At 54.2% G+C, this 24,733-nt stretch overlaps 1 protein-coding gene and 1 pseudogene across 1 annotated transcript in view; both read left to right on the top strand.

The window, feature by feature from the left end:
* LOC123842022 (NUT family member 2G-like) overlaps nucleotides 1–12,052 on the top strand; it is a 62,570-nt gene extending 50,518 nt beyond the window's left edge. The window contains exons 2-8 of the mRNA XM_064579607.1: nucleotides 4,904–5,044; nucleotides 6,846–7,563; nucleotides 8,252–8,380; nucleotides 8,769–8,908; nucleotides 9,346–9,641; nucleotides 9,909–10,025; nucleotides 11,192–12,052. Of these exons, the coding sequence (XP_064435677.1) occupies nucleotides 5,029–5,044; nucleotides 6,846–7,563; nucleotides 8,252–8,380; nucleotides 8,769–8,908; nucleotides 9,346–9,641; nucleotides 9,909–10,025; nucleotides 11,192–12,019 (2,244 nt within the window). The 5' untranslated portion in view covers nucleotides 4,904–5,028 and the 3' untranslated portion in view covers nucleotides 12,020–12,052. The remainder of the gene's footprint in view (nucleotides 1–4,903; nucleotides 5,045–6,845; nucleotides 7,564–8,251; nucleotides 8,381–8,768; nucleotides 8,909–9,345; nucleotides 9,642–9,908; nucleotides 10,026–11,191) is intronic.
* LOC135362696 (cuticle collagen 1-like) lies at nucleotides 10,050–10,952 on the top strand (annotated as a pseudogene).
* Nucleotides 12,053–24,733: the final 12,681 nt, after the last annotated feature.

The following is a 24,733-nucleotide window of genomic DNA, read 5'->3' as shown; positions in this document are numbered from 1 at the left end:
CCTTTCGCTCCCAAAGAATACAACCATAGTCCCGGATGAACACGCAGTAGTGTGCGGGCAAAAGCTTAACCATCAGAACCAGCTCTCCCAAAACAAGTTCAACAGAGGCAAACACACACACACCTATCAAAGTGCAGCACGTAATGTACCGATGATGACACAACTACAACACTGCGTTGTAAATTCCACACACCTAATGGGTACCTGCTGCCGTCCCTCGATTTTGCTTCGCTCGGGCATCAGCCCCACCCGCGCTGCACTCCCCTCGCATATCCACACCGTCACACCGGGAACCACGACGCTCCTCACCGCCGGCCCGCCCCACGCACCAGGCACCGGGACACGGAGGGGGCCGGAGGGACACCCGGACCCCTGACCCCCGAACAGGCCCCCAGGCGCGGGCCCCAGACCCGCGGCCTCACTGGGACCTCGCCAGAACCGGCCTCACCGCCCCGGGGCCCAGGAGGGCACACCGCGAACCACGCAGAGCCTACAGCCGGAGACGAGGCGCCGACCGTCCACACCTCCGGTCCCCTCAGGCCACACCTGAGGCGCGCACGCATCCGGAAGTGAGAACGCCACAGACGGCGGCCAACCCGGCAGCCAGGGAACGCGCGCCCTTTGCCTCGAGCCTACGTCACCCAAGCACGAGGCCGCCACGCACGGCCCCGGCCGCAGCCGGAGGACCGTTGGGGACCCCGCCCGCGCGCTCGCGCATGCGCGCCTCCTCCCACGGGCCGCCACAACGGACGCTGGGAGCCGTTAGGGGGGTGGGTTCGGGCGACTTCAGCCCCGCCCCCTGCGGGTGTGCGCGTGCGTGCGCGCGCGGGGCACGCTGGGAACGGGCCCGGAGGTCCTTGCAGGGCAGGCGGGAAGCGGTGGGCGTGGGAGCCGAGGGCTGCACCGACGGCTGCACCGGGGACACCTACCCGCCCGCACTCTTTGTGGCCGCCCCGCCTTCAAGCCAGCGCGTGTGGAGTGGGCACTCGCGGTCCTGCCATCGCAGACGTGCACTCCCTGGCCTCAGACGCGACCTTCCTAACGATTGGGACAGGTGCGCCCGAAGCCCAAGGGCCTCGCGTGCGGCCAGTGCCGCCCTCCGCCCGGACCGCGAGTCCTGCTGCTCCTTCGTGCCTTTCCGCAGCCGCTGCGCCCGCCTGAGCCCCTGAGCCCGAAGGTTCCATGGCAGCACAGTTCTGGTGGAGAATTCAGACCCGGGAACACTCGGAGGGATCCTCCCGACTCCATCCCCCGACTTTTCCCGAGGCACGGCCTCTGCACAATAGCCTTCTTGGGGGAGCCCGTCAATGAATGCGCGTCCACAGAGCTTTCCTTGCGAGGCTTGTCTTACACCTTGGGTCCGCACGCGCCAACTTCAGGGGACCCAGCAGGCGATACGGCAACAATTTTGCTCTCCCCTGCCTCCTCTTTTGGAATATCTAAAGATTGCAGTGGGCATGAGAAAGGGATTCAACTGGTTGCCCTGACTTTGTACTATTTTGGGGAGAAGCTTCCATCATCCCATCTCTTTCCGGTCCTTTGCCAGATTGGTGCTGTTTCTCGGCACAGCGTACCTCGGAAACCTCCCCCGGCACACCTCCAGGCGCACAGAAAGAAGAGTCCACAGCACGCACGCCTGCCGCCTCCCCTTCTGCCGATGTTCTGTGACGGGGGGGAAGGTCGTCGCTTTCTCAGACCTGTGAGCCCTGTCCAGAGATGGTTCTATCTCAGCAGTCACTACAGGAATGCTCAGAGGTCAGGGTGCAAAGGATTTCTAGTACTGCCTTCTATGACCGGTCTGCCCAAATTGCATTTGGGCTACTTTGGGATTCCATCTGCTTCTGGGCTCTAGGATTTTGAAGTAGTACAGAAATGGTTGCAGAGTTGAGACCAGATAATTTTCCCACAGTGCCATTTTTATATCAGTGGCCCCAAGGAGGCTCATTCAGATGCTACATCTGAGCCATGGGTGAGAATCTTGTGAATACTTGGTGGAATGATGGAACAAGGGGAGGAAGCAAGAAGGGACCTGCTTTCTCGAGTGCCTGAGTCCAACAGTGTGCCTCAGCATCTCTCTAGTGGGAAGCTGTGGGGTGAAAATCATTTCAGGCTTCTCATGATAAAAGCTCAAGGCCTGAGAAATGTCTCCAAGTTGTTTGTTTTTTCAATTCCCAACAGGGATTTTGAAATAAAGTTCACTGTGATTTGCTTGAATTGCTCTCAGCTCATGTCCCCAGGTAAGGTCAAGGAAGCCTGCATAGAGGAGCTGCCAGAGAGACTAGACAGAGGGGTACGTGTAGAGGGCCACGTGTGGGCTGCACAGAGTGAAGGGCCTGGGAAGTGTCCCAAAGGGCCGCACTCCCTTCAGGTGGCCAATGGGACCCTCCAGAAGTATTCCATGTAAATATTCCCTGGACCGTGTCATGGTGTGACTTGTGAGAACACAAAATCATGAGGAAATTGGACAGGAATCGAGAAGTGACTTTCTTACACAACTGTAGCATGGGGGGAGGGGGAGAAGTCCATGCCCTTCTCCTTCCATATGGACCCTGATACGTTTTCACACGACAGTGGCCTTTGGAGTCAACTTTCCTTTGCAGGGGGCAAGGAACCGTTTCAGCGCCTAAACAGGAGTCTTGTTCAGTGTATGTTCAGTGTGGAGCCATCCTTCTGAACCTCCCTTTCCTTCCCCAACACCCTGCTGTCACAGGAACTCTGCTGTCACGACCGCGGGAATGAGGCTTGTCTCCCAAGACATTTGGTGGCAACCTGAAGTTCTCACTGCTCATCACCCTTGTCCCACGTCCTAACAGTCCTCCCTTCTCACAAAACACCAACGCTCCTTCATATCATCGTGTTCCTGATAAACTGACACTGATGCACAACATGAAAATAAGAATCAAGGAGATTTTTAAAGGGGTGCTACCATGATTCCCATGCACATGGGACCACATGCAGTGAGACTGGATTCCAAAGAACCAAGGTCTGTCATGAGACCAAACCATGAGCAGGGCTTCCAGGCTCAGACTGGCCAGCTAACACTTAGAGGAAGCTGGTTGTGAGTGAGGAATGGATAGCGATGGATACATTCCTGGCTTTGTCTCAAGGGGCACATCCATTTCATGAGTAGTGATTTTTTTTTTTTTAAGATTTTATTTATTCATTTGAGACAGAGCTATATATAGAGAGAGAGAGAGCATGAGCAGGGGGAGAGGCAGAGGGAGAGGGAGAAGCAGACTCCCCGCTGAGCCAGGAGCGCGATGTGGGGCTCGATCCCAGGACTCTGGGATCATGACCTGAGCCGAAGGCAGACGTTTAACCATCTGAGCTACCCAGGCGACCCATGAGTAGTGATTTTAGCACCTCGAAAAACCATGGCTGTACGGTCTTTCTATGCCGCTTTAATGTAAGAAAGGGGAAGATTTCCTGTCCCTTCTTTCTGTCCTTACTCCCACTGAGCCTAGACACTCAGTGATATGTGACGGCTCTTCCAAATTCCAAATCATTCAGAGGGCCTGCAGACACTGTGTGTGTCTCTGTGTGTGTGTGTGTGCACACAGATGAGTTTTGTGGTGAAGCCAAGATAGCACCCTTGAGTCTCCATATCCAAGTTCTCTTTCTCACATGTAAGTGACTAATAGGAACTGAATATGTTACACTTTTTTGGTAGAGATGCCAGATAAAATACAAAATCCCAGCTAAATGCAAAATTAGATAAAGGGGAAAAAGATTTGAGTTAAAAGTATATCTCAAATATTGCATGGGACATAATTACTGTAAAAGCTGATTCCCTGTTTATCTGTAATTCTAATTCAAAATAGTGTTTATTATTATTATTATTTGCTAAATCTGGCCACCCTATTGGACAGGGTCCCTTGAATTGTAAAGGACTGTAGCACTTCTTCTAGGAATCTAGCCCCCAGAAATAAGGAGAGGAGCCACATTACCAGAACAAAAACAATCACTGTGCATATCCACACGTATTTTGGAACCTATATCAACTTTTAACCAGAGAGAACTATACATTCATTTTTCAAAAAATAGAAATAACTTAACACTTAATTTTGCGGCACATTACATCTCTCTAAAGATCTGAACGATACAGGTAACACTGGTTTCCTGTAAGAAAGGGGCTGGGTTGCCAGGAGTAGGAGGTGGGAGGAAGAGGCGTCACTGCATACTCCACTATATACGGTTTGATTTTGAACCAAACAAAGGAATTGTTTTTTGAAAGTGTCTACTAAAATAATGAAAGAGGTTAAAAATCAACATCAAACAACAGTGTAATATACCAGGGAACAAAACATCGTATTTCTGGTCTTGTAGGGTAGGCTCCACGTCCTCTCTCTGAGAGACGGGGGCTTTCCGGGGAAGGGCATCCTAGTAAGGCGGGTCCTGCTGGAGTCAGCCGGGCTTCGAGCACTGCAGGGCGGTGGGCACAGAAGCACCCATGGCTGAAGACATGTGCAGCCAAACCCATGGGATCTGCCGACACAAGGCTGATTTGAAACCCTCAGTTCCATGTGGCCTTAAGGACCCATGTGTTCATCAGAATGTCTGTTCTGAGTTTTGTCCAGAAAGTTCAGCCCCTGTTGAATAAGTCAAGAGCCAGGTAGGAAGCAGAGTGGGTCAAGGACACAAACCTAGGTTTCTGGATACAGAATCCAACCAAAGGAGCACCGAGTCACACCTTGGTGCTGTGAACGTGGAAAACAGTGTATAAACGGCCTGGAAAGCACACCCCAATCGTGTTGCCCCTGTATCATTTGAAAGGAGCTTGGGGTTCTGGCCTACGTGCCAGAGCCTGACTCATGGAATGTCTCCCCACCCCCACCCAGGTCAGTGGCCCTCCGCCCCTCCCCCACTGAAGAATGTCATGAGTCTGCATTCTATCCCTGTTTAGATTCAAACTTTTCCCTCCTTGACTTGGATCCTGAGCATCTCCTGGAGCAGCTCACTGTGTGGGTCCTGGACGTGACCTTTCTCACTGTGGAGGCTGCCAGGCAGCCGCATCCCCTGCCTGTGGGGATGGCTTCAGAAGGAGGTAAGCCTGTAGGTTGGGTTGGACGTGTCAGAGTGCCGGCCATTCCTGAAATCCTTGGGATTCAAACGTGACACTGGCTAGGGGCACTTAGGCGGGGTTGGTACAGGAAGGGGAGCTCACTGGACACCCAAGGACAGCTCGCCTTGGGGGCTAGGAGGCTGGGAGTCCTCAGAAACCTGCAAGGACCCTGGGGAGGAGGGCTCCTTGAAGGTGGGTCAAGACCTGGCAGGGGAAATGCCCTGTGTGTGGAGAAAGGGTGGTGGCAGGAGCACTGATTCTCTCTGGAGGCCAAGAATCACTTGGACAGTTTGCAGGGAGAGGTGGGAGTGTGTCAAGCTGGTGGCACAGGCAGGGGCGGGGGGAGAGGGGGTCTTAGCCAGAACGTTGTTCCGTGGGGCCGTCTGTGGCCAAGTGTGCGATGGCGCGTCCTCTCCGAGACCTGGGCTGGAGGTCAGTCTGACACCCCCGCCCGGGGCTTCCAGTCCTTCCAGCCTAGAGCTGACGTGCCCCCAGGCCAGGTGGTCATGGTCTTGGATTCAGCAGGGACAGGGCACCAGGTGGCCTCAAGGTAGGGCTTGGGCTCCTCAGCTGCTCTGGGTCACTCTCCCTCTTGAGGAAACGCAGTTCATACCTGCTTCCTCTTGTCCTGTTTCCTGGCGTAACCTCAGCGCCGGGTTTTACCTTTGAGATGACGAGTCTGCTTGAATCCACGTCCCTGCATCCTGGACAGGGAACAGAAGTACAGTGTGGTCGGTTATCCTGTGGAGCACCCATGAAGCCTGAGTCCTCTTTAAAGAGGGGTAGGGGAGGAGCCCGGAAGGGGACAATGACCGTCTGTGTTTCTACTAAACATCCGAGGGCACCTGTCCTTATGTTAGGTGCACAGGTGTGTACCTTGTCCTCCTGGACTAGGATCTGCATGGGTTCCTCATGAGGAGACACCTGTTTCCAGACGCCTTGTTCTGCCGGCACTGGCCTCCTGCTTGGTTCCTAGTCATCTTCACGTTCCACGGAGGGAGCTGCTGGGGGAGGACCACAGGCAGTCTGCACTCCCACAAACAGTCCCAAGGGACAGCGGCTCCCCAGCCCATGGCTCTTGGCTACTGTCTACAGCCATCGCTGGCTGTGAGTGACAGAAACTCAGGGAACACACACCTGCGTCCCAGACCCCTCTCCTGGAGCAGAGCTGTTGCGTGCAGGCAGAGCCCCTGGCCCTGTGTCCTGTGTGTGTGTGGATGGATCTGAGATGGGCTTCCGTCAGGGTTTGGAGGGAGCTTTCACGGCAGAGATAGAGGTCAAGTGTTCTTGTTGTGTTGTGTTGGGCCAGGAGGACAAGGGAGGGATTCTTAGGGAGCGTCAGGAACAGGAAGGCTGTCTTGTTCACAGAGGCCCTTCGGGTGCCGAGGATGAACCTTGGAGGGGGTCCCCAGCTGTCAGGGAGCCTGCTGAGGCCATTTCCCACAGGGCAGGTGTCCAGCCAGGCCCACGTCTTGGGAGCCTGCCCCTGAGGCTGGAGGGTAGTGTCCGGGGGTCCGTGGGAGGTTCTCAGAGTCCGTGCTGGCCCAGGTTGCTGCTTCTGGGCACACAGGCTCTCTTGGTGGGAGGGGCGGGGGCGGTAATTCTCTGCTGGAGGCCAGAGCATGGAAATCACTTGGGGACACTTGCTAACTGCACCTTTTCTGTGATGTCCCTCACACGACGAGATTAACTGCTCTGCTCCCCAGTGACTAAGGGGGCCCTGGGTCCTCCCTCCCGGCTACGGATTCTCTGACTCCATCCGGTCCTTTCCTTCCGTCCACAGCATCTCCAGTGCTGGGACCCCATGTGGCCATGGGCCCCGGAGCTTCCATGTCTTCCGTCACGTCATGGCCCTTTCCCGCCCCCACTCCCACCCCGCCCTGGCGGCCACTCTGGGGGCAGCACGCACCGCCCCTCCTGACCCCGCCATTCCCTCCCGGTGGCCCCCTGGTGCTGCCAGCCCTCCCCAACTCACCGTTGGCTGCAGGAGAGCATGGCCTTGTCCCCAGTGGGACCGGGACCTGCAATGTCATTGTCCAGGTCAGGTCAGAACGGGGGTCCTCGGAGACACCCCAGACTCAGACCATCGTCCTTACTCAGGCCCCCCTCAGCTGGAGTGCTCCAGGGGCCCTCTGTGGGGGTGCCTCCTGTCCCGCACCCCTCTTCGTGGCAGCCTCTGTGCTGGAGACCAGCATGCCTGCCTCGGCCTTTGGGGGCCCCCAGGCTGGCAAGGGAGGCTTGGCCCCAGGCCTTCCAGCCCCAGCCCCGCCCCTGGCTGCCCAGCCGACCCCCATTCTGCCCCCAGTGAACGCCGGGCCACAGCCCCACGGGGCTTCCAGGGAGGGCAGCCTGGCCAGGAGCCCGACCACGGCCTCGCCCGAGGACTCCTGTAACCCCAAGAGTGTTTACGAGAACTTCAGGCGCTGGCAGCGCTTCAAGTCGCTGGCCCGGAGGCACCTCCCGCAGAGCCCCGATGCAGAAGCTCTCTCCTGCTTCCTCATGTGAGTGTCCCCCGCTCTCCTGTAGCTCCCACGCAGGACGACCTTGGGGTGCGCACACGGGGCGGTGACCCAGGGGCGCTGGGAGGAAGGTGTGGGGCCGGGTCCGTGCTCTGGGAAGACACATTCTGGTCCAGGACACCTTTCAGTCACCCACCTCAGCGGAACCCCAACCCTCGGGGAGTCCAGCCAACCTTTACCTTCCAGAGGCATCACGGTGGCATTCGGGGGGCACTCACAGGCGGAGAGGGTCCCGGTGTCAGGAGGAGCCATGGTTTGGGTGCCGGGCTCTCTGCCATCCTGGCTCCTGGGAACACAGGCTGGGGCGTCTCATGGCCAGGGGCCGGCACATCAGAGGAGGCTCGGGACCTGCAGGGCCCAGCAGAGGCCGCGTACGGCCCCCCCCTCGTTGTCCCGGAGGATTCCAGTCAGGAGGGGAGGGGGCAGAGCTGGTGAAGGGGTGAGGGCGTGGATCCCTCCTGCCGAGCTGTGACCCGGCAGGCCTGGCCGTGGCATCTGGGGCCCCTCCTGAACACGGGGCGACGGCACTTCCTGCAGAGGCCTGGGCTCGTTGCCGGCAGTCACCTGCCAGCACGCGGTCATGCTGGGGCGGGGGGCCGCGGGCTCCAGAGGAGCGGGGGCGGCTGGGGGTGACGGACTGCAGCCGGCCCCTGACCCCGACGGCTTGCAGCCCGGTGCTGCGGTCCCTGGCCCGCCTGAAGCCCACTATGACGCTGGAGGAGGGAGTGTGGCGGGCCGTGCAGGAATGGCAGCGCAGAAGCAACTTCGACCGCGTCATCTACTACGAGATGGCAGGAAAGTGAGTCGGGGTCTCTGGCCCGGGGCTGCGGGGTGCGAGGGCCGGGCCGAGGGCAGGGTCTGCCTGTGCTGATACTCACCACAGGGGGCCACCCTCCCCTGCCCCCCTGGGAGTTCCACCCTCCCCTGATCGGGACCCAGCCCTGCCTCCATGGGAAGGTCTTGGGAAGGGCTGGAGATCCTGAGAGCCCCTCCCCTGGGGTGGGACTCCCTCCGCGGGGGCTGTGGAGGGGATGTGCTGGACAGCCAGCCGGCTGCCTCCTTGGTGGCCGGGGCCACGGCCGCCCCTCCAAGGCACTGCCTCTCCCGGTTCCTCAACCGGCTGCTGGCTTTGCGGGCTCCAGGGCCGGGTCCCCTCCTCAGTGCGGCCCGGGCCTCCTCACCCCCAGGTTCATGGAGTTTGAGCTGGAGGAGGAGATGCAGATTCAGAAGTTGCAGTGGCTGAAGGTGGCCCAGGGCCTGCCTCCTCCAGCTCCGCCGAAGCCTGAGCCGCGGGGGCCCCCAGCCCCAGAAGCGGGCCCACAGCCAGGTACGGCCCCCATGTTCCATGGCAGCTGTGGCCCATGGCAGCGGGGACCGAGGGAAGGCCACTGCCCCCATATGGGTCTTCTCCTTCAAGTGGACATTGGTCTTTTGACCAGAACAGCCACCAAGAGCCTGGGGCCTCAGCTGCCCTTTGTCAGGACAGGTGTTGACCGGGTGAATTTCTTCACTACTCTCCCCCCTCCTGTTAGGGGACCCAACACAAAGTCTGCCGGGAGAGTGGGCTGTGGGGAGACCCTTGGAGGATCGGCGGGTCCACACTTGCTCACGCGTATCGCTCTGAGACTCTCCGCCTCTCCCCTCTGCCTGTCCCACGGTGCCTGTGGCCTCGGGTGGCCGTGACCCATCCCCCACTGACACCAGCGTCCCCCGATGCACTGCTGGAGCCCCTCACGCCCCCTCCCTCCTCCCGCTCCGCCCCAGCGTGCATTCGCAGGAAGGCGGGTTCCAGGGCCCAGCCCTCCCGCCTGCAGCCACACAGACCCCCACGGCCCCTGGAGAACAAGGCGCCCAAGGAGATCCCCCCTGAGGCCGTGAGAGAGTACGTGGACATCATGGAGGGGCTGCTGGGGCCTGGCCACTCAGCCCCGGGGGGGCCAGCCGGTGAATGGGGAGAGGACGGGAAGGAGCCACAGCAGGATGAGGCCACGACCTACCCGGACCCGGGTCTCCTGAGCTACATTGACAAGCTGTGTTCCCAGGAAGACTTCATCACCAAGGTGAGCTGGCCTGGTGTCTAGAAGAGTCCAGGGAGTGGCACTCCAGCACCCCGATCGGGGCTGGCCCAGGCCTTTGGCAGTAAGCTCTGTTTCTTGTTCCTGAGCTGTGTGTGTGCACGTGTGTGTGTGTGTGTGTAGCCAGTGACTGTGATGTTAAAACCTCCTACCTTGTGGAGAAGGATGGGTGGGTCTTCACTTTTCCACGTTTCCTGCAGGTCCCTGTGGCCCCCTACCAGGCATGCCCATAGCCTCTTTCTTCTGTTGCAGGTGGAGGCAGTCATCCACCCCCGATTCCTGGCAGAATTGCTTTCCTCAGAACCACAGCTGGACCTCCTGGCCCTAGCTGAGAATTTGGAGCAGGAGGAAGGACTCACCCTTGCAGAGGTGAGCCAGGGGAAGGAGGGAGGGATGCCAGGTGAGCCAGGGGAGAGAGGGGACCCAGGTGAGCCATGAGAGAGAGGGGACCCAGGTGAGCCAGGGGAGGAGAGGGACTCAGGTGAGCCAGGAGAGAGAGGGGACCCAGGTGAGCCATGAGAGAGGGCACCCAGGTGAGCCAGGAGAGAGAGGGGACCCAGGTGAGCCAGGGGAGGGAAGGGACTCAGGTGAGCCAGGGGAGAGAGGGCACCCAGGTGAGCCAGGGGAGGGAAGGGACTCAGGTGAGCCAGGGGAGAGAGGGGACCCAGGTGAGCCAGGGGAGGGAAGGGACTCAGGTGAGCCAGGGGAGAGAGGGGACCCAGGTGAGCCAGGGGAGGGAAGGGACTCAGGTGAGCCAGGAGAGAGAGGGGACCCAGGTGAGCCATGAGAGAGGGCACCCAGGTGAGCCAGGGGAGAGAGGGGACCCAGGTGAGCCAGGGGAGGGAAGGGACTCAGGTGAGCCATGAGAGAGGGCACCCAGGTGAGCCAGGAGAGAGAGGGGACCCAGGTGAGCCAGGGGAGGGAAGGGACTCAGGTGAGCCAGGGGAGAGAGGGAACCCAGGTGAGCCAGGGGAGGGAAGGGACTCAGGTGAGCCAGGGGAAAGAGGGGACCCAGGTGAGCCAGGGGAGGGAAGGGACTCAGGTGAGCCAGGAGAGGGAGGGGTCCCAGGTGGCCCAGGGAGGGAGGGGACCCAGGTGAGCCAGGGGAGGGAAGGGGCCCAGGTGAGCCAGGGGAGGGAAGGGACCCAGGTGAGCCAAGAGAGGGAGGGGTCCCAGGTGGCCCAGGGGATGGAGGGGACCCAGGTGAGCCAGGAGAGGGAAAGGACCCAGGTGAGCCAGGGGAAAGAAGCTTCACAAGTGAGCCGGGGGGTGGGGGCAGATCAAAGGCCCACATGACTCTTCCCCCTTCGCTTCTTGCGAGTCCCAGCACTGGGGAGGCCAGCTCCGGGTGGGTACAGAGCAGAGCATGGGAAGGGGAAGATAGGGAGCCTGGGAAGGGAGGGAGGGACTCAGGAGGATGTCAGGAGAGCCACAGCCTCGTGGGTCACCCCTCCCCTCCTCTCCCAGGGCCACCGTCCCACCTACCCGTCTCATACCCCTGTGCTGGCCAGTCACTGTCCCCTCCTTCCTCTCAGCTGGTGAAGAAAAGACTGGTGGCCTTGAAGGCGGAGGAGGGTGTGCAGGCAGCCCCCCGTCACTGCGCAGCCCGGTCGGGCCCTGGTCCTGAGTGTCAGGCCGGTCCCGGGCTGGGGCTGGGGGTCAGCGGCAAGGCCTGCCCAGCAGAGACTGACGGCCAGGACCTTCAGAGGCACAGCCAAGCACACACACACCTGTCCAGGCCCAGAGCCTTTGCTCTCTCTCCCGGAAGGCAGGAGTCCCCTGCACCCCCGGCCGGATGGCCCCCCTCCGCTCCCCAGGGTCAGAGGTGCACCTCCGCTCGACCAGGCCCCAGGGACGCGCCCGTTCTCAGGGAGGCCCCTCCTGCTCGGGACACTCGAGGGCCAGCGGACGGGTCCAGTGAGGACGAGGAGGAGCTCCCCAGCCTGGCCTTCCTCCTGGCCTCTCAGCACAGCCTGCTGCCCTGGGGGCTCTCCCAGAGTCCCGCTCCTGCCTCGGGCCTCCCCAGCCCTGGAGCTCGGGGGCTGCGGGGGGCTCCCCGGGCCCCCTCCCCTCAGAGGATAGGCCTCAGCCCGGCCACCCCCCCAGCTACCAAGTCCAGGAAGCGCGCTCTGTGTGGGGGCCCAGCCCCTGCTGGGAAGACGCCCCTCCCTGGGGCCAACCTCAGGGGCTCCGCGAGGCCGGCCTTGGCCGTGGGGCTGGTTCACCCCTCACAGCCTGCAAAGAGAAGGTGTGACTCCTTCGTCACGGGCAGGAGGAAGAAGCGGCACTGTAGCCAGCAGGGAGCAGCGGGCCCGGCCTCCAGGGCCGGTGGACCCCAGGGCTCCTCCTCATCCCGGTGCTGAGCCTGGCTGTGGGGCTCAGGGAGGGGGGCATGACTGTGGGGGCGGGGTGGCGGCCGCCCACTGGGGCACTGTGTGTACATTGGGAATAAAGATGGTTTTTCTGGGAAATGTTCGGGGCCGCTGTCCTCCTGCTGGCATCCGAGCTGCTCCGTGGAGAGAGCCCCCCCATGGAGAGGGGCCTCCTGGGGCTCCCGTCACCATCGGGACCCCTGAACGTCCGGGGATGGGGAGCCCGCTGCACCACGACCGTTTCTGAGAATGGAGTCTGCAGACAGCCCCGTCTTCGGGGGCTCCCTTCCGCCTCCCCGAAGCGTCCAGCCACGGGGCTGCCGGGCTGGCGACCCTCAGCCCCTCCAGGGCTCCCTGTGTGGGGGCCTGAGCAGACAGGCTCTGGGCCGCTGGCCTCGTGGTGGGAGGAGCGTCTTCCAGTCCCAGTGGGATCATTGAAATAGGAGGGACAGTGGGGGATCCTCCTAATCCCAGTGAGGACGGACACGGGGCATGGATGAGGGGAGACTCGGGGGCACTGGCCACGGTGCACACAAGAACCCCAGTGGGGGGCAGACGCCGAGTCCCTGGGTGGGATTTCTGGGCCAGACCGACTTCTGCAGCCATGCGAGGGGCCCACCTTGCTGTGGACGCAGAGCGAGGGGCGCTGGCCAGGTTCCCTGGGTCTGCAAGGACACCCCACACTTACTGCCTCCCTTCCCTCCCTCGAGGGACCCCCCTGTGAACAGATGTGGACACAGCCTCGCATTCTCACGTGAAACGGTTCCTACAAACAGACCCCAACCGCCATGCAGGAGCGCAGCCCACCACGGGAGCCGTGGGCCCAGGCGTCTGCAGCCCCAGGGCCGGGTGGGAGCTGGGCTCCAGGCCGAGGGGGGCCCTCCAGGGGCGCTGGCACAGACCCCACGCCAGATAGGCCATCTGCCCGGCTCGTGACAGTGAGATGAGCCGACACTGAGGGACAGGAGCTCCGCGGGGAAGAGACCCTGCTGCTCCCACAACTGCCCGCCCCCCCAGTCTGCTCACCTCCCCTCATGGGTGAGCTGGTGCCCTCCAGCCCCTAGCCCCGCCCCGCCCATATGCTCTGATCCCAGGAGCAAGCACCCGGACCCTCACCCTCCTCCCTCCCAGCCAACGTCTCCTCCCCAGGTTCTAGGTTCTGATGCCCTTTCCAGGTTTGGCCGAGGCCCCCACAGCGCTCACCCCTCACAGATGTGCCGTCCCTGCAGCAGCCCGGGGCTAAGGCCATCCGGGTCCAAGGGACACCTGGCCCTCTGCTTGCCCCCATCCCCCCCCACCCCCCACAGCAAAGAGCTCAGGGAAGAAAGGAACTCATGCCGGGGTCCTCTTCCCGCTCCACAGAATCCACAGGCCACCCCACAGGTGCTCTTCCGCTGCCTTCGCTCCCTCCCAGGCAGGTGGCTCTGGAGTGCTCCCCACCCTCCTGCCCCTTCCTGAAGCAGAGGTTTCACCTTGGCCGCACTCCCCAGCGGCTGCCCCTCCCCGTCCAGCCGGGCCTCCCCAAGAGGGAGACGCGGACAGAGGTTGCCACCCGTGCGCGTCACCCCACTGTGTCCCTGTCCATGGCGTGCGCTCAGCAGGCGCTGGATGCTCACGGCGTGGGCGAAGATTCGCCTGTGCTCCTCGGAAAATCCAAGGTCGGTCCAATGGCAAGGAAAGGAAGTGGAGAAACGCTTCAGATTTTCACGGCAGCCGACCTTCCGCATCACAGAACAAGTTAGGAGAGGTGAAAGTTCGCAGGGACCGTGTGTCAGGGCAGAGTCGGGAGGGAGCTCCCGGTAAGTGGGAGGACTCTGCGGTGATGAGGAGGTCACCGCAGGGCCCCCGGGGAACTCGCGACGCGCACACAGAGCAGGGCCGGCTGTGCTCTGCGCCGTCCAGCGGGACAGCTCCCGGTCAGCTCGCTGGGTCTCCACAGAGAGCCTGCGGGAAGCAGGCCTCACGCTTTCCCGAGAGGACCGTGGGCTCTGGGAGGCCTGGGGACTGAGGGCAGTCACGGGGTGACCCTGTCAGTCGGCCCCGCGGGTTTGGCTGCAGATCCTCCTCCTGCGCCCCTAGGACGAGATCCAACAATGGGGCCATGGAGTCCTGGGGAATCCCTCGGATAGAGGAGCATTCCTGTCACCTTCTGAGGGCACCCGGGAAGGTCCGGGCCCCGTGACCCCCCTTCCGTGGCTGCAGGTCTGTTCATTCAGAGATGCGTGTGCCCCACAGGCCACTGTGCACTGGGTGGGAAGAGGAGAGCAGCCGGCTTGGGGAGTCTTGGCCAGGGCGCCCCCGTCCCCCCACACGCTGTGCTCGCCCAGCGGCTGATAACGGGGGAGCCCTGCCTGCGTCCACGCCTCCATCGATCATCCACCGTCCCTGGACACAGGTGTCACGGGAGGCTCCGGCAGAGAGAGATGGGGTCTGGGGCTGAGTATTCGGACAGAACGTGGGGCGAGCTGGAGTCAGTCCTGCTCGAGTATCTGCTCTGGAGAGTCTGGGCTTGGAAAGTCCCCACTTGTGGGCCCCACGACCTACTTGTTGACGGGACCCTCCTCCAGACAGGCTGGCAGGAGACCCCACCACCTGGCACGTCTCCTGGGAGGGCCCTGGACATGACTCCCTGAGTTCTGAGGGCCCGCTCCGTCCGGGATGCCTGTGTGCAAACCTGAGCCCTTGGTGCTCAGTTTAGTAAAGTATCTTGGGGTTAGGCTGTGCTGCCTGAGGGTTCCTTCTCCTTCCTCCCCACAGTCTCTGAAGGTCAGAGTCCACCCTCATTCCATCATTTGTCCTTAGGAATGTCCTTTGTCTCGGTTCATTCTGAAGATCCTGTTTCAGGGACGTGTATTGTGTGAAAGTGTACAAGGTGTATGGACATTGAGAGATGTTTTCCGCCCACAAGCACAATCTACAGAGGGATCCCTAAGGTTTTTGTAGCTTATAAGGCTCCTAAAATATATATAAATAGAACAATTGTTCATGGTAAATTGCTCCTGTATCTTGCAATCCAATGTAGATTTTTCTCCTAGGTATTGTGCTAAAGGAGGGCCTCCAAAGCATATACAAACAGACCAACCAGTGGCAGTGGGAGCCTGGTGGTGTCATCAGAACCAACAGCGGGATTCAGATCATACCCCATTCTTCCCTCCCCATTGTTACCTGGACACTGGCCTGCTGGATCCCCTTGCTGTCCCAGAAAGCAACTGACATTGTACTGTCCTGTCTGGGTACTTCTGATAAATACGTGTTCAGTAGCCTGGGGTTCATGTTTTCCAGGCATTCCCCGTTGGTTACTCTGCAGGCAAATATTGAGAATATCTAGATAAAATTGACATTAAAAGAGTTTGCTCCAATGATATTTGAAGAACCCATATAAAGGAACTGAACAAACATAATTGCATTGTACTCTCATGTGTTCAAAATTTAAACTTTAAATTATATATAGGTAAAAACGAGGATAAAGCTTTTCCCCTGAGTTCAAAAACAAGGCAAGACTATCTTCTCTCATCCCTATTTCAACTTACTATTATAGGTTCTAGTTAGTGCAGTATAGCAAGAAGTGGAAATACAGGCATATGGTTTGGAAAAAAATAAATATTCCTGTTATTATTTGCAGATGACAAAACTGTCTACATAGAAAATTCCAAGGATTCTATGAGAAAACTCACGATAAGTTATAATACATTACTTTAGCAAAGTCTCAGAATAAAAGATCAGTATAATATGCAGCTGATCATATTACCATAGACTAGCAACAAACAATTGGAAACCAAAATTTAAAACCTATTCCATAGTTCCCTCCAAAATGAGATGTTTGATATAAATATTTTAAGAAATATAGAGGACCCGGACAATGAAACTTATAGAACTAATGAAAACAAGCAAGACTCAGTAAGTGCAGAGAGGTATTGTTTTCATGGATAGGAAGAGTCGATGTAGGAAAATGTTAATTCCTCCCAAATTGATTTACAGGCTTAAAATGCAATTCCTATCAGCTCCCAGTAGGACTTTTCTTTGGTCAAAATCAACAAACTTATTCTAAAACTTGTATCAAAGGGCAAGGAAGGTTGAGCAATGAAATTGTGGATTAGGACAGTCCAAGATCTTGTTTCCCCACAGAAATGTCACAAGAAACAAAACAAAACAAAAAAACCCAGAAACTTTTGAACCAACTTTATAGGAGCTCTGGAAAATAGTCAAAGGTTTCCAGTGACCAGCACATGGCCGATCAAAGAAAGATGCAAGTTTTGTGGCACTGTTACCTGCCCCCAGCCCACCCACCCCCCTCAGCCCCAGCATGGCCATGGTCTCAGGCTCCAGCCAGCGGCAGCTTGGTTCCTGGTTCCCCTCCTCCAATGTGAGGGAGCAGAGCAGACCTCATTTACAAATAATTGTGTGTCATCATTCTCATCTGTCTGGGGGTTCCCGAAGGCCTGATGCCAGATGATCATGTCTGTTTGCACCTCTCAGACACAGGTGGGAAAACGAGTGGGCGCTGCCCGTAAACTACAAGGCCACTCTGAACCAACAGACACCTGACTCAGGAGACTCTGTACAGACATGCAACAGACCATTTCAAGCCCAGGAGATAGGCTGACAGTGAGACTTTGGGAAATTAGGACTTTCAAAAGCAGTGTGTATACAGGGGAATTTAGGAATCCATGTGCAGGACAGGCAAGACTCGCTCAGGAAACTCTTGACAAGACCCCAAGCTTCCACCCCAGGCTGACCCCAGGCCCAGAGCAAGCCTAGCTAAGTGAGGCACAAGGATCCCAGCAGTACCTGGGAGGAGGCTGTTCCCTCTTACTGATTAAGTGTGCAGGGGACCTGTGAGGGGGGGCCCGGAGTTGGGAGGTATAGGGCACTTGGGTGGGGTCCCTTGCAGTCTGGGGAGGTGCAGGGGACTTGGGTGGAGTCTAGGGAGTCTGGGGGTGCAGTCGACCTGAAGGTGGTTGCAGGAGTGTCTCTGGTTGCAGAAGACATGGACCACTGCAGTTATAACCTGGGTCACAGGAGCCTGAAAGGGGGTCACAGGGGTATCTAGGAGCACAGAGAGAACTTGGAAGTGATCACAGGGTATGGGGGGCACCAGTGACTTGTAAAGAGTCACAGTAATTTCTGGGGGCACAGAGGGCATGGGAGGATCTCCAGGGATTTGGTGTTCATGGCAACCTGGAAGCAAAAAGTATCAAGGAACAGGGTCTTTGGAGGAGTTGCAGGACCCATGGAGCCCACAGAAGCATTGGGGTGGATGGGGTGATGTTGGGAGGAGCCCCAGCCGTGTTGGGGTGGATGGGGGTGCTCGGAGGAGCCCCAGCAATGTCGGCGTGGATGGGGGGCTGGGAGGAGCCCCGGCAGTGTCGGGGTGGATGTGGGCTCAGAAGAACCCCAGCAGTGTCGGGGTGGATGGGGGACTTGGAGGAGCCCCGGGCAGTGTCTGGAGGTGTTGTGACATGTATGGACACACAGGGGATGTGGGAGGAATCGAGGCATGTGTGGGGCAGCAGAGAACTGGGAGAAATCACAGGAGATTCACCACCCAAAGTCCGCTGAGGCTGAAGAGGAACTGTCCACAGGACTGCATTCTCATTGGGAGGCTCTGGGTAGAAAATCCATGCCCCAGCTTGTCCTTGGTCGCAGCACAATTCAGTTCCATGCAGCTGACTCTCTGAGGTCCTGGTTTCCTCCTGGCATCCTCGAGGACCAATCTCAGCTGCATGAGACCACCACATCCCTTGCCACGTAGCCCCACCGTCTTCATGCCAGCAACACGAAACCCTCTCCTGCTCTGAACTCAGACTGGGATCACATCACTCACTTTCCTAGGTCCAGTGTGCAGGTGGCAGATCATAGGACTTCTCATCCTCCATAATTATGTGAGGCAATCCCTCATAACTGATCAATCTGTCTCTCTCTGTCTTTGTCTGTCTGTCTTTCTCTCTCTCCTGATTCCTATTAGCTCTGTTTTTCTGGAGAACCCCAACAAGCACAGCAGTCACTATGAAAGTCACTAAAAATATAGTTAGAGGACTAACAGAAGAATTAGATGGCACAATAAAAAATGTGAAGAAAGAAGTAGACAAGTAAAAGTGGGGAAAAGATAAGAGACACACAGAAAACAAGTAGCAAACTGGAAAATGTAGTTCCAGTCACATCAGTAATCACCTAAGTGTGAAAAGTCAAACACTCCAATTTAAACATAGAGACTGACGGACCATGTTAAAAAAGCAAGGTCCTTATAAATATGGTCTCTAAAAAATAAGAAATTGGAATAAGTAACCCAACTTTGAATGGAATATGTAGAACTTTTATTTGCAGAGGAGATGATCCTCTATGTAGAAAATTCCAACGAACCCACCAAAACAAAACAAAAGAGACTAGAATTAATAAAGGTTGAGGATCCTAAGAAGAAATATTTCTTACAAAAGTCAATGGTATTTCTGTACACTAGGTATGGAAATATGAAAAGAAATTAACAAAATAATTTCATTCACAGTAGTATGGAAAATACTTAGTTATAAATTTAATAAAGACATACAAGTGAAAACTATAGAATATTGCTGAGAGAAGTTAAAGATCTAAGTAAATAGAGAAACATTTCTTTTTTTTTTTTAAAGATTTATTTATTTATTTATTTGACAGAGAGAGAGATAGCAAGAGCAGGAACACAAGCAGGGGGAGTGGGAGAGGGAGAAGCAGGCTTCCTGCCGAGCAAGGAGCCCGATGTGGGACTCGATCCCAGCACCCTGGGATCATGACCTGAGCCGAAGGCAGACGCTTAACGACTGAGCCACCCAGGCGCCCGAGAAACATTTCTTGTTCATGGATCAGGAGATTTCATATTATCAAGAAGGCAATTCTCAAATTCACCTATAAATTTAATCCAGTCCCTATGGAAATCCTAGCAGATTTTTTAGGGGTATAAATTGACCAGCTGATCCCATAATATATATGGGAATGTTAAAGGCCTAAAATAGCCTAAATAGTTTGGAAAAATAACAAATCTGGAAACCTTGTACTACCTGGTTCAAAATTTGCTACAATGCATTTTAGTCTAGACAGTGGAAATCTGGCATAAGAGTGCACATCTAGGACGATGGCACAGGAGTGAGAGTGCAGAAATAAAATCTTATCTTTTATTATAAACTGATTTTCAACAAAGGCCCCAAAACAATTCAGTGGGGGAAAGACTAACTCTTTTTTTTTTTTAACTGAGAAATAGTGCCTGGACAAATGGATGAGTCACAAGAAAATCCAAAAAAAACAACCAACAGAAAAAACTTACATCACTCTAGACAACAGTGATTAAAAATCAACCCAAATGTAATTTCTCAATGAAAACAGTAGAAAGCCTTCATGATCTCTTAGTTATGACACCAAAAGCACGATCCATAGAAAAACCAAACTTATTAGACGTCATCAAAATTAAAAATTTTTGCTCTCCAAAAGCCACTGTGGAAAATATGAAAAGACAAGCCAGAGACTTGGAGAAAGTATTCAGACATCACATACCTGGTAAAGATCATAGATAACAACTCGATAAAAAGACAAACAAAACATTTTCTGAAATAGGCAAAAGATCTGATGGACATTTTCACTAAAGAAAACACGTGAGCAGCAATGAAGCTCATGCAAACACGTTCGACCTTGTTGGTCGTTAGGAGGAAGCCGATTAAAAGTATAGGAAGACAGCGCCTCACGCCCTGAGGAGGACTATAATAAAAAGACAAGTGTTGGCAAGCCCGTAGAATAAACTGGAAGCTTCCTACATGGGAGCAGGAATTGAAATGGTGCAGACTCTTTGGAAAGCAGTTTGTCAGCTTATAGAACTTTGAAGATAAACTTATGTACGACCCAGCACTTTCAGTCCTTTCCCAGGAATCTACCCAAGAAAAATGAAAACATATGTCCACATGAAGACCAACCCATGAATATTCATAGCAGCATTGTTTGTAATATCCCAAAACTGCAAACAGGGATGCCTAGGTGGCTCAGTCGGTTAAGCATTGGACTCCTGATTTTGGTTGGCTCAGGTCATGATCTCAGGGTCATGAGATCGAGCTGGGTGTGGGGCTCTGTGTTGGGTAGGGAGTCTGCTTGAGACTCTCTCTCTCTCCCTGTGCTTGCATGAACCCTCAGGTGTGCACTCTCTCTCTCTTAAAAAAAAATTGCAAACAGGGGCACCTGGGTGGCTCAGATGGTTGGGTGTCTGCCTTCGGCTCAAGTCATGATCTCAGGGTCCTCAGGGATTGAGTCCCACATTGGGCTCCTTGCTTAGCGAGGAGCCTACTTCTCCCTCTGCCTGCCACTTCCCCTGCTTGTACTCTCCCTCTCTCTCTCTCTCTGGCAGATAAATAAATAAAATCTTAAAAAAAAATGCAAACAATCCAAATGTCCATTAACTGGTAAATGGATCATCAAAATGTGGTACAACCGTACCAGAACAGAATACCTGTATGTACCCCAGCATGCACGAACTTCCAAAACAACGTGCTATGGTGCAAGCCAAGCTACTCATGCTGTTTGACAAGGTCCAAGTATGGAGGACGATCCTGAAAACAGGAGACTCCCTAGCTGGCTCCTGCTATTCTCTTTCATTTTGTTTATGGCAATCTTTGCAATTGTGGGAATATTTCTGGGGTTTCAATTGTGTGAATATTTCTGGCGTTTCATGATAAAGTGACTACTCATCTTAGTTACGCCTATCTAAGCAATCATAATGAAACTAATTCCACGAAGAATTAGTTTCTATAGAACAAAATAACAAGACGGTCACGCTCTGTCTAGCACCTTTCTCTTTGCGTACTGTTTTTTAGTTTTAGTGAAAGTCAATAAGCGGAAATCAATAAAGGTCATGTTAATCATTACAAAGGGAAAATGAAAGAAGGCTATGTCTGTAATCCAGAAAATGATCTAAGATTTGGAAAAACAAAAATATCCTAACATATAAATAAAGCTCCTCCGAGGCTGTCAGGAGGAGATGCTTGCGACCTGACCCTGTGTCTGTGTCTCCTCATTCGCCGACGCCGTCCTTTCCGTCCTTTCCTACGAGAGACCCACCCGGCTGGAGCTGGACTCTGGCAGTGCTAATGTTGCTGGACAGAACCAGTTCTGAACTCAGATTCGGCGGCTCCCCTCTCAAAAATCAACACTCGAGAGACAAGTGATGGTGGGAAAAGAGAGGTCGCTTTATTCAGAAAGCCAGCAACCGGGGAAGAGGGTGGACTAATGTCTGGAAGGCCACCATCCCCGTCCAGGCCAAGCGGGAGGGTCTTAGAGGGGGAGGTGCAGGGAATGGGGAGGGGGCTGCGAGCGGGAGACACGGTGCCCAGGCAGTCGGCTCTATGTCCACGGGACCCTGACAGACTTGCTGGCCTCCGTGGCAGGTATTTTTGAATGTGGTCTGGCCTTATCTCTTGGGAGAGACTGGTCCTTCACTCTCAAGGCCAGTGATCTGCAAATCCAAGGAGAGCAGGTTAGTTTGCTGCAGACGGTGACATGGGGCAGCAAGAAGGGGCGCGTAAGCCTGAGGCCAGCTCCCTGCTGAGGCTTTAGGAGTGCTGTCACACTAAGTGAAAGAAGCCAGACTTGAAAGACTCCATAGTATGTGATTCCATTTATGTGTGCAGAAAACACAATTGCAGAGAGACATAAAGCAGATCGCTGGCTCTCTAGAGCCAATGGTGGGAGCAGAAATCAGCTGCAAATCTGGTGATTGTTCCACCGTTCTTGAAGTTGACTGAAAATCATTCAATTGTCCCTTCTAATGAGTGAATTTTATGGTATATAGATTATATCTCCATAAAGCTGTTTGAAAGGTGGACAAGAAATCTTGTAGCTGCATGACTTGGTGTTTCTATGGTTTCCATTCAACCCATGCAATCCTCAGTCTCTTACTGGCTCCTTCTTATTTGTCTCCTTTCTGTGTTTTGGTCTCTAATTTTGTTCTACATGTTTCTTTCAGTGATTTTATCCACTCCCATGGCCTCAACTGTTGCCATGAACCTTAAAGTACTCTCTATCTCCAACCCCAGAACACTTCCCCAAATTCTAAATTGGTACTTCCAAATGCCTGTTGGACAAATCCAGCTGAATACTCCACAGAAACGTCAACCTCAATTCATGTAATACAGTCGTCAGGGTCCACCTCACCTTCACCATCGACCCTAGATTCCCTTTGACAAAGTTCATGAATTACTCTTTCAGCCTCCACAATGAAATATAAATGCTTCCCAACACTAGTGTAGTCTCACCAAAACCTAAGTGTGGATTTTTTTTAATTTATTGAAGTATAAGTTCTTAACTAGTAAGTAAAGCTGGGTGCCCCTCAGCTTCTCTTTTCATTAAATAACAATAGTAGCTATTAAACTGATATTTCAGGGGCACCTGGGTGGCTCAGTCAGTTAAGCGGCCAACTCTTGGTTTCAGCTCCGGTCACGATCCCAGGGTGGTGAGATTACGCCCCACAGCTGGCTCCTCACTGGGCATGCAGCCTGTTTAAAATTCTCTCTCTCCCTCTGCGCCCCCCCCAACTCACACACTCTCTCTCTCCAAACAACAACAGAAAATTGATATTTCAGTGTATACTGTGTGCTGGTCTAATTCCCTTACTCTCTTGACCCTAGGCTTGGTGGTGAATAAAATAATTTCCCTGTACACCCAAGGAAGTAAGTGTGAAATGATAGGATCTCACTCCGAATACCAACAAATGCAGGCTATTACATCAGAGTACACAATAGGGAGCATGTCTGACATTTGGATGCTCCCCTTCAGCTACAGAGAAATCACTGATTCACAAAGGTTTAGGGGTCTTTATCCATCTCGGAAATTGTTTACAATTTGATTTTTTAAAATTTAATTTTATTATGTTATGTTAATCACCATACAATACATCATTAGTTTTTGATGTGGTGATCCACGATCCATTGTTTTTGTATAACACCCAGTGCTCCATGCAGTACCTGCCCTCCTTAATACCCATCACCGGGCTAACCCATCTCCCCAACCCCCGTCCCCTCTAAAGCCCTGTTTGTTTCTCAGAGTCCATAGTCTCTCATGGTTCATCTCTCCCTCTGATTTCCCCCTTCATTTTTCCCTTCCTTCTCCTAATGTCCTTCATGCTATTCCTTATGTTCCACAAATAAGTGAAACCATATGATAATTGACTTTCTCTGCTTGACTTATTTCACTTAGCATAATCTCCTCCAGTCCCATCCATGTTGATGTAAAAGTTGGGTATTCATCCTTTCTGATGGCTGAGTAATATTCCATTGTATATATGGACCACATCTTCTTTATCCATTCATCTGTTGAAGGGCATCTCAGCTCTTTCCACAGTTTGGCTATTGTGGACATTGGTGCTATGAACGTTGGGGTGCATATGGACCTTCTTTTCACTACATCTGTGTCTATGGGGTAAATACCCAGGAGTGCAATTGCTGGGTAACAGGGTAGCTCTAGTTTAAAATTTTTGAGGCGCCTCCACACTGTTTTCCAAAGTGGCTGCACCAACTTGCATTCCCACCAAAGGTGTAAGAGGGTTCCCCTTTATCCATAACCTCTCCAACATTTGTTGTTTCTTTCCCTGTCCATTTTGCCATTCTAACTGGTATAAGGTGGTATCTCAATGTGGTTTTGATTTGAATTTCCCTGATGGCTAATGATGATAAACATTTTTTCACGTGTCTGTTAGCCATTTGTATGTCTTCTTCAGAGAAGTGTCTGTTCATGTCTTCTGCCCATTTTTTTACTTGATTATGTGTTTTTTGGGTGTTGAGTTTAAGAAGTTCTTTATAGATCTTGGATACCAGCCCTTTATCTGTAGTGTTGTTTGCAAATATCTTCTCCCCTTCTGTGGGTTGCCTCTTTGCTTTGTTGACGGTTTCCTTTGCTGTGCAGAAGCTTTTTATCTTGATGAAGTCCCAAAAGTTTATTTTTGCTTTTGTTTCACTAGCCTTTGGAGCTGTATCTTGAAAGAAGTTGCTGTGGCCGATGTCAAAGAGGTTGCTGTCTGCATTCTCCTCTAGGATTTTGATGGATTCCTGTCTCACATTGAGGCCTTCATCCACTTTGAGTTTATCTTTGTGTATGGTGTTAGAGAATGGTCAAGTTTCATTCTTCTGCATGTGGCTGTCCAATTTTCCCAGCACCATTTATTGAAGAAGACTGTCTTTTTTCCACTGCATGTTTTTTCCTGCTTTGTCAAAGATTATTTGACCATAGAGTTGAGGGTCCATATCTGGGTTCTCTATTCTGTTCCAGTGGTCTATATGTCTGTTATTGTGCCAGTACCATGCTGTCTTGGTGATCACAGCTTTGTAATATAGCTTGAAATCAGGCAACGTGATGCCCCCAGCTTTGTTTTTCTTTTTCAACATCTCCTTGGCGATTCGGGGTCTTTTCTGATTCCATACAAATTTTAGGATTGTTTGTTCTAGCACTTTGAAAACTGTCATTGGAATTTTGATCGGGATGGCATTGATGGTTCAAAATGACACACTGTAATGTTTCCCTCCCATTTTCTAGATTACCAGTTAGACTGACCATGTTTTCCTGCCTGTGGACCCTTTACATCCCCACTCCCACGAATTACCTTCTCACATAGTTCCCATTTGTCTATGTGGAGTCTACTGTTTTTTGGCTTGAATTCATAGGAGCACTTGACTGCACTGAGTTTGGGTTGCGCTGGGACCAGCTGGG

Source organism: Mirounga angustirostris, unplaced genomic scaffold, assembly GCF_029215605.1.
Source record: "Mirounga angustirostris isolate CCGP_5_RB_7025 unplaced genomic scaffold, mMirAng1.0.hap1 SCAF_15, whole genome shotgun sequence".
NCBI classification, from domain to species: domain Eukaryota; kingdom Metazoa; phylum Chordata; class Mammalia; order Carnivora; family Phocidae; genus Mirounga; species Mirounga angustirostris.
The sequence above is the reverse complement of the archived record's forward strand: the minus strand, read 5'-3'. Positions and strand labels throughout refer to the sequence as shown.